This window comes from Coffea arabica, chromosome 9e, assembly GCF_036785885.1.
Source record: "Coffea arabica cultivar ET-39 chromosome 9e, Coffea Arabica ET-39 HiFi, whole genome shotgun sequence".
Classification (NCBI taxonomy): Eukaryota; Viridiplantae; Streptophyta; class Magnoliopsida; order Gentianales; family Rubiaceae; genus Coffea; species Coffea arabica.
In genome coordinates, this window is record NC_092327.1 from 31,182,490 (window position 1) to 31,192,520 (window position 10,031).

General features: G+C 39.9%; 2 protein-coding genes across 2 annotated transcripts; both read right to left on the minus strand.

Moving 5' to 3' along the window:
• Window positions 1–7,194: 7,194 nt before the first annotated feature.
• LOC140014673 (uncharacterized) lies at window positions 7,195–8,640 on the minus strand. The gene is made up of 3 exons (XM_072065760.1): window positions 7,914–8,640; window positions 7,384–7,568; window positions 7,195–7,290 (listed from the first exon to the last, which is right to left on the minus strand). The coding sequence occupies exons 1-3, from the start codon at window positions 8,638–8,640 to the stop codon at window positions 7,195–7,197; spliced, it is 1,008 nt and encodes a 335-aa protein (XP_071921861.1).
• Window positions 8,637–9,731, minus strand: LOC113709881 (uncharacterized). Its single transcript, XM_027232727.1, has one exon. The coding sequence runs from the start codon at window positions 9,729–9,731 to the stop codon at window positions 8,637–8,639; it is 1,095 nt and encodes a 364-aa protein (XP_027088528.1).
• Between the last annotated feature and the right edge of the window lie 300 nt (window positions 9,732–10,031).

Genomic DNA, 10,031 nt, shown 5'->3' on the forward strand with positions numbered 1-10,031 from the left:
CACAACAAAAGGGCCAATCCAACGAGAGCGTAATTTACCTGAAAATAATTTCAATTTGGAGTGGTACAGTAGAACTTTTTGCCCACACTCGAATGTCTTCCTTGAGATCTGTTGGTCATGAAAAATCTTATTCCTCTCCTTATAGATTACCGCATTCTCATAGGCTTCATTGCGAATCTCCTCCAACTCCTGTAACTGTAACTTTCTTTGGATTCCGCCCTCCTCAATATCCATATTGCATTGTTTTACCGCCCAAAATGCTCTATGCTCGAATTCCACTGGAAGATGGCAAGACTTACCAAATACCAACCTATAGGGAGACATCCCTATAGGTGTCTTGTAAGCGGTCCTGTATGCCCACAAAGTATCTTCCAACCTTGAACTCCAGTCCTTCCTATCAGGGCGGACCATCTTTTCCAAAATAGACTTTATTTCCTTATTCGAGACTTCAGCCTGGCCATTGGTCTGTGGATGGTAGGAAGTGGAAATGACAGGTGCCGAACCTGTGCAATAATAATAAATAAAACCTAACTACCACTTAAAACAGTCAATAATCAATTCGAGTACTGGAGCAGGGACTCTAGGTGTGCAATGGGTTACTTGATTCACCCTGTTCCCGAAGAGTTTGTTTAATCCGATATACCTGAATAAATTATTTAACTGAATTCCCTAACTAGTAGACAGTGGTAAGCAGGGTCGTCTCCTCAGGGACTAGCAAGATATTTTGTTTCTTTTCAAATCAAGATTAATGGGGGGTTTTGGTGTCAAATGCCAACTAAACAAACTAAATGCAGAAAATAATTAATTAAAAGGAATAACTAAGAGAAACTCTAGCCAAGGGTACACTTCAGAAATGGTTCATGCAACTGATCATCGATTCACAGATAATTCCAACAAATATTAATAGATTGGTTATAGTTGTCTCGCACGCGCTGAACAACCAACCCTTCCTTAATTTATCGATAGCTAAGGTACGACCGTTAGCTATTTCTCTAACCCAAAAACAACCCTAGGTACGACCGTAGGATTTAATTTCTAGATTGCATTAATAATTAGAAAGGCCCAATCCTAACTAACAAACACGCTACGAGGGTTTGTTTAAATTAGATCGTATGCTCCCCTGACATAAACCCAATTACGCCAGTTGCTACTAAGATAGAGATAACGAACAATTACGGATTCAATTACCTCTATTTAGCAAAATAGCCTACGTGAATAATTAAATATTGCGCATCTATTCAATCACTCACACGAGCTAGAGCAATTAAAAACAGGAAACATATAAATACCAATAAATGAAGGAAACAATTAAAAGCGGTTTAGATCTCACAGTAATTGCCGAACCAATTCGTCAGTTGTCCCATTGACTAGAAGTAGGAGGTTAGTCCTCCATTAATGGAGAACAACCGTGCAAATAATTGTTCCAAGCTTTTTTCATTGTTTTTTTTCTCCAAAAATCGGTAAAAAGGAAATAATACAAAGACCAGCCGTCCTTTTTTCTTCTCCTGATTGCTTTTTAAAGCATCCCCAAAGCCAAACGAAAATACATCCAAGCCAAGTAGCAATCCCGCGGAATCCGGCTTTCTTTCCTCTTCTCGTTTGTTTTGTTTCCTATTCAGCTTCTACTACTCATTGTTCCTTTCCAAACGTGAAAGAAGGAATACAAATAGACTAGCCTCTTTTTTCCTTTTGGTAGCCACGAAATTGAAGGAATTGATTTTCCTAATTTTTAGCTTTTTGAAACCAAATAGACTTCCTCCCAATCTTCCGTTAATAATCCACGTAGACTCCCTTTTGAATTAGAAAACTCTTGAAAAATCACATCTTTTATCTCTTTTTGCTCCACCTTCCTACAATTTGTACCAAATACCAAATATAAGTAGAATCAATCAATTAAAATAATATTTGGTTAAAATCAAGGGAAGAATAATTATAAATTTAACAACAAATCATGACTTATCAATTTCCCCCACACCTGAACTATGCTTGTCCTCAAGCATGAGAACAACAAATCAAGCAATCGAATTCAAACAATGGCTGTTGCTCAAATCGTCTATTGCCAAAATACAATTAAAAGACATGTCAAGTATTAGTGGCAATTTGCAAGAAATATCTCTCCAATTAGCTTTCAAGATCAAGGGCTCTTTCAATTTATGACTAACTAATCTAAAAATATAAAATATTCAACCAGCATCCATAAGCAAATGGTTCGACTATTAAGCAAAATCTCAACATTAAAATTCATGAATCAGCGGGCTAACAATTCATTCAAATACTTCCACATTTTTCACTTTTAGCATATATTTTTTCTTTTCTAGAATATCCCCACTTATTTGATTTTTTTTTTCAGGGGGAATGCTTAGTTTTTAGCCATTCAAGCATTTTGACGCGAACTCCGACATTGGCCAAATGAAGGAGCCCGGTTACTCAGCCATCATCGCTTAAAAACCACATACTCATAGCTATCGTCGCTTTTTGACGCGAAAGTCGACACTTGTGGTGAAGACTCCCGGTTACTAGGCAACGATACTAGCGGAGTATAGCCTAATACTATTCATAAATAAGCACAAAAAATAAAATTGAATACCACACAAACCCGCTTCATTTCTTAAACATGGAGAACTAAGATTAATAGCTGAACCAATTTGCACAAAAAATGCTAGACAAATATTTACAATACTTAGAAAAGTTAACCAAAAAGTGCAAAAGTCACAAAATCTCAAATATTCATCAAAGAGATACCCTTAAACTCAGCCATGTCATACTCAACACCTTAAAGTGTAAAATCTTAACAATAGAAAAATTTGAAACATCTAACCATCGTTTATCAGGAATAATCACAAATATGCACAAAGATAGGCAAAAATTAGATAAAATTCAACTAAGTCAAACAAAAAATTCCAACAAAAATGCCTACACTTGCACTTTTTCAATAAAATACCAATATACTACTCCCCCCACACCTAAATCTTACATTGTCCCCAATGTAAGTAATAAAGAATAAAATTCAAAGCAAAAAGGGACAACGAAACTTCCCTGATCATCAAAAGGGGGGGGGTTGTGGCACAATTGTAGGTGAGAGACAAAAGATATGTAGAGCTCGATGGCAAAACTGATGACGATGAAAGGTTGAACAGTGCAACGGTGGCAGTGGAATTTGAAGTCCTTTGGTTGCGGTCTTGTGGGTTAGACGTAGGCACGCCTAACCGCTTCCTAGTCTTTTGACCATCCGGCGAAAATTCTCGATCCGTTAGCGTGACCACGTAGCGTGGGCACGTCTAACTGCTATAGAGTCCGCAGATTCTGAGCGAAAATTTTTTCCATCAGGCGTGACCATCTGGCGTGGGCACGTCTAACTGCTATAGCGTCCGCAGATCCTGAACGAAAATTTCTTCCCCTCAGGCGTGACCACCTGGCGTGGCACGCTTAACTGCCAATTTCCTGCCACCAAGCAACAAATCACTAAATGCAACTAACACTTAAAAAAAACTCCAAAAACATAAGAAAACTAAAATAAAGAGCCTTGGGTTGCCTCCCAAGCAGCGCCTTTCTTTAATGTCTTCGGCTAGACATTGTCCTGTTTATTCATGGAGGATAAAATCGTGTAGCTCGCTTCAGTGCTTCATCTTCTATGTAATCCTGATAGCCCTCGTAAATGGAGTAATTCTTGACCACCCGAGCTACGGTCTTCCATGGATTAGTAGATGGCGCCAAACAAACAAGTGATGATCTTAAATCTTCACCCACTCCTCCATCCCGAGCACTTATTGGTTCGAAATATTTTGCCATCATGACTCTTAACTTATTCCTGGCATGAAATTCAAAATCGTCTGGTATAATAAAATCAATTTCAGTAACAGGAGTTAAAAAATAGGAGTCAGGAAAGTATTGATTAAGGAGTGGAGAAGATGTCACCGCATTTGGAGATCGTTCACTGGATTCATTCACTTGGACTGGTTGATATTGGGGGCTCATTTTCTGCACATTAACTTCCTTTTCAACTGCATCTTTAGATTCGTCTCTTTGAAGCTCTTGCAGTTCCATATCATTTGACCGGATAATTGCACTCTCATCTTCCTCAAGGCTAATGTTGGTTTGTGAGGGCAATTCTTCAAGGTGAGAAGCTAATCGCTCTGACATAGATGATGATTCTTGAGACTCATACTGCTGAAAATTCATTGGCCCCGTTGGATAATTATAATTGGAGTTATCCCACCCTCCTTGATCATACCCGTATGGATTAGGGTTATACCATATTTGAGACCAGGGTGAAAAATCTCCATAATTATTGATTGGGACATCCAGATTATCTTGATATTCGGGGCACATACCGGTTGAATGATCCCTGGCATAACAAATTTTACAGGTTGCAGCAGCCATTCTTTTTTTAATAGAGTTTATTGCCTCTAAGTATGCAAACTTAGAAAAACAATCAATTTCATTGCCTTCCCCGAAAACAAAATCCAGTATATCACCAAAATACGGAGTGTTAGAAGCCATAAACTATATAATAAAAAAATGATAAGAGAAAAATAAATAAATAAAAATAAAAACAAGATGAACTCAAAAAGAAACAAATTAATCTGGCACCAGTCCCCGGCAACGGCGCCAAAAATTGACAGGTGCCGAACCTGTGCAATAATAATAAATAAAACCTAACTACCACTTAAAACAGTCAATAATCAATTCGAGTACTGGAGCAGGGACTCTAGGTGTGCAATGGGTTACTTGATTCACCCTGTTCCCGAAGAGTTTGTTTAATCCGATATACCTGAATAAATTATTTAACTGAATTCCCTAACTAGTAGACAGTGGTAAGCAGGGTCGTCTCCTCAGGGACTAGCAAGATATTTTGTTTCTTTTCAAATCAAGATTAATGGGGGGTTTTGGTGTCAAATGCCAACTAAACAAACTAAATGCAGAAAATAATTAATTAAAAGGAATAACTAAGAGAAACTCTAGCCAAGGGTACACTTCAGAAATGGTTCATGCAACTGATCATCGATTCACAGATAATTCCAACAAATATTAATAGATTGGTTATAGTTGTCTCGCACGCGCTGAACAACCAACCCTTCCTTAATTTATCGATAGCTAAGGTACGACCGTTAGCTATTTCTCTAACCCAAAAACAACCCTAGGTACGACCGTAGGATTTAATTTCTAGATTGCATTAATAATTAGAAAGGCCCAATCCTAACTAACAAACACGCTACGAGGGTTTGTTTAAATTAGATCGTATGCTCCCCTGACATAAACCCAATTACGCCAGTTGCTACTAAGATAGAGATAACGAACAATTACGGATTCAATTACCTCTATTTAGCAAAATAGCCTACGTGAATAATTAAATATTGCGCATCTATTCAATCACTCACACGAGCTATAGCAATTAAAAACAGGAAACATATAAATACCAATAAATGAAGGAAACAATTAAAAGCGGTTTAGATCTCACAGTAATTGCCGAACCAATTCGTCAGTTGTCCCATTGACTAGAAGTAGGAGGTTAGTCCTCCATTAATGGAGAACAACCGTGCAAATAATTGTTCCAAGCTTTTTTCATTGTTTTTTTTCTCCAAAAATCGGTAAAAAGGAAATAATACAAAGACCAGCCGTCCTTTTTTCTTCTCCTGATTGCTTTTTAAAGCATCCCCAAAGCCAAACGAAAATACATCCAAGCCAAGTAGCAATCCCGCGGAATCCGGCTTTCTTTCCTCTTCTCGTTTGTTTTGTTTCCTATTCAGCTTCTACTACTCATTGTTCCTTTCCAAACGTGAAAGAAGGAATACAAATAGACTAGCCTCTTTTTTCCTTTTGGTAGCCACGAAATTGAAGGAATTGATTTTCCTAATTTTTAGCTTTTTGAAACCAAATAGACTTCCTCCCAATCTTCCGTTAATAATCCACGTAGACTCCCTTTTGAATTAGAAAACTCTTGAAAAATCACATCTTTTATCTCTTTTTGCTCCACCTTCCTACAATTTGTACCAAATACCAAATATAAGTAGAATCAATCAATTAAAATAATATTTGGTTAAAATCAAGGGAAGAATAATTATAAATTTAACAACAAATCATGACTTATCAGGAAACTTTATGAAGTACACCATATCTCCTGAACAAAGCAGCAATTGTTTTGTTGCAAAAATGCGTCCCCCTATCACTCACAACTGCCCGTGGCATTCCAAATCGCACAAAAATGTTAGACTTTATGAAATCTGCAACCACCTTAGAATCATTAGTGCGGGTGGCTTTTGCTTCCACCCACTTCGAGACATAATCCACTGCTAGTAAAATGTATAAAAATTCACAAGAATTTGGGAAGGGACCCATGAAATCGATACCCCAAGTATCAAAAATTTCAATGAAAAGTATGGGCACCTGTGGCAGTTGATCCCTTCGGGATAAATTGCCTATCCTCTGACATTTATCACATGTCTTACAAAACACATAGGCATCCTTAAACAATGAAGGCCAATAAAATCCACTTTCTAAAACCTTATGAGCAGTTCTCGTGGGTCCAAAATGACCTCCACAGGCAAAAGTATGACAAAAAGCTAAAATCGATTGAAATTCCATTTCACTTACACATCTCCTCATCACCTGATCTGCACACCTCTTCCACAGGTACGGGTCATCCCAGATAAAATACTTGGCGTCGCTCTTCAATTTATCCCTCTTCGATTTTGGCCAACCTGCAGGAAAATTACCGGTTACCAAATAATTGACCAGATCAGCATACCAAGGCAATTGAGAATTTAAAGAAAATAAATGCTCTTCAGGGAATGCATCCTTCAATGGTTCACTATCCTCTCCAACGGGGATACGACTCAAATGGTCGGCTACTAAATTCTCTGACCCTTTTTTATCCCTTATCTCCAGGTCAAATTCCTGTAAGAGCAATATCCATCGTATGAGCCTCGGTTTCGCATCTTTCTTGGTCATCAGGTATCTCAATGCTGCATGATCAGAAAATACAATCACTTTAGCACCTAACAAATATGACCTGAATTTTTCTAAAGCAAAAATAACTACAAGAAGCTCCTTCTCAGTGGTGGAGTAATTCAACTGGGCTCCATTCAGGGCGCGGGATGCATAATAGATGACGTGAGCTGCCTTTCCTACTCGCTGCCCCAATACAGCCCCTACAGCATGGTCACTGGCATCGCACATGATCTCAAATGGTAAATTTCAGTCAGGGGGCTGGATGATTGGAGGTGATGTCAACAATTCCTTCAACTTGTCGAAGGCTCTCTCACACTTGTCATCAAACTCGAAAGCTACATCCTTTTGTAGAAGTTGGAACAACGGGGCTCCAATTTTTGAAAAATCCTTGATGAACCTTCGGTAAAAACCTGCATGTCCAAGAAAAGAACGCACCTCCCGCACATTTGCGGGGTAAGGTAATGCCGATATAATGTCTATTTTAGCCTTGTCAACCTCGATGCCCTTAGACGATACAACATGACCTAAGACTATCCCGTGGTCAACCATAAAATGACATTTTTTCCAATTAAGCACAAGATTAGTCTCTATACACCTTATCAGCATCAATTTCAGGTTATCTAGACACGTATCAAAACTATCACCATACACACTGAAATCATCCATAAAAACTTCAATAATTTTCTCCACATATTCTGAAAAAATACTTACCATACACCTCTGGAACGTTGCAGGCGCATTGCACAACCCAAATGGCATTCGTCTATAGGCAAAGGTCCCGAACGGGCACGTGAAGGTTGTCTTCTCTTGATCCTCTGGGGCAATTGCTATCTGAAAGTATCCTGAAAATCCATCCAAAAAATAATAGTAAGCCTTACAAGACAAACGTTCAACCATTTGGTCAATGAAAGGGAGAGGGAAATGGTCCTTTTTGGTGACGGCGTTTAGCCTACGGTAGTCTATACATTGCCTCCATCCAGTGGGCTTGCGCACTGGCACGAGTTCACCCGTTTGGTTAGCTTCTACCGTCACTCCTGCCTTCTTTGGGACTACCTGGACCGGGCTCACCCACGGGCTGTTTGATATTGCAAAAATGAACCCCACATCTAGCAATTTTAAAATCTCTTTCTTTACAACTTCCATCATGAGGGGGTTGAGCCTCCTCTGAGCCTGCCGAACAGGTTTAGCATCCTCTTCCAGTCTAATCCGGTGCATACAGACGGCCGGGCTGATCCCCTTAATGTCTGCGATTGTCCAACCTATCACCTCTTTATGCTCTCTAAGGACCCGGATCAGTTTCTCCTCTTGGGTTTTTGACAATGCTGACGAAATAATCACCGGGAGTGTCTCATTGTCACCCAGATACGCATACTTCAGGTGCTCTGGTAGGGGCTTCAATTCCAAAATAGGTGCTTGTACCACAGATGGCAATACCCTCTGGTGAGGTTCGGGAATAAAAATAGGCAAGACTTCATACCTTTTTGTGGTGGTCGGCAATGAGTGTAATGCACCTACTGTGCATTTTAGATTCTCGCTCCACTCCACCTCAAGAGTTGTCTCCAACTCGAGGTGATTGGTTAAAGCCACCTCCAACTCATCCCTGTCAACAGTTTCAAACACTTCCTGCACTACAGGGTCAATAGTATTCACAGAGAAAACTGAGCTAAAGTTGGAGTTTGAGGGATATTTCATGGTATCGAAGATATTAAAAACACAATTTTCCCATCAAACTCCATGGATAAGGTACCCTTATTAACATCAATTTTTGTTTGTGCTGTACTCATAAAGGGTCTACCTAACAACAAAGGTGAGGGATCGGGGGAGTGATCATCATCCATATCAAATACATAAAAATCAGCTGGAAACACCAAATCATTAACTTTCACCAACACATCTTCAACTAACCCATCAGTATATGCATTAGTTCGGTCAGCTAATTGAATGATTATTCCAGTTTCTTTTAATGGACCTAATTTCAGAGAAACATAGATAGATTTAGGCATGACATTAATTGATGCTCCCAAATCCAACATGGCCCTTCTAATCACAGTATTACCTATCCTACAGGAGATAGTAAACATACTTGGGTCCCCGCACTTGGGTGGAAGCTTCCTCTGCAGGACCGCTGACACATTCTCCCCAACAATGATTCTTTCATCTCCCCTCAATCGCATTCGGTTGACACACAAGTCCCTTAGGAACTTGGCATATTTTGGTACTTGTTTGATGGCGTCTAAGAGGGGAATATTTATCTCTACCTTGCGAAACACCTCCAAAATCTCCTTCTCCTTATCCTGCTTCTTCGATTTTTCCAACTTGCTAGGGAAAGGAGGTGGGTTAGTTTTAACTGTAATTATTGGGTCTGGAAGTACCTTTGGATCTGCACCATTGCTGTCCTCCCTCTCAAGCTCATTTTCAATCTTTTCCTCATCCTTATCCTTAGGGATCACAAGTTCAGGCCCCTGAATTTCCTTCCCGCTTCTTAGGATCATTGCGCTCACGTTCTTCGGATTTAATTCAGGCTGAGACGGTAATTTACCTTGGTTCTGGGAATCCAAACGGTTAATTGTTGTAGCCATTTGACTTATCTGATTCCTTATGTCCTGCATTTCGGAGTCCGTCCTTTGCTGATTTTGCATAATGGTTGCCTCCGTCCTTTGTTGATTTTGCGTCATGGTTGCCATCATTTGTTTCATCATCTCCTCCAAAGATGGGTCAGAGCTCTGGGACGGAGGTGGTCGAGGTTGGTATTGCTGCTGGTACCCTGGTTGCTTATTTGGCATGAAATTAGACTGCCTGTTCGGTGCAAAGTTGGGCTGCCTATTTCCTCCATAACTGAGGTTGGGATGATCTCTCCACCCGGGGTTGTAGGTACTTGAGTAAGGGTCCTACTGCTTTCTTGGCGCGGGCGCGTGGCCAGCCATGTTCACCTGTTCTGCAGTTTCTTCCTGAAGCATTGGGCACATGTCTGCAGAGTGACCCATACCAGTGCAAATCCTGCACACCCTGGCCTGAGATGCATTCCCTACAGCCAGTTGCCTAACAAACGAGGTCAACTCAGTTAGCTGCTGCTGCATAGAGGA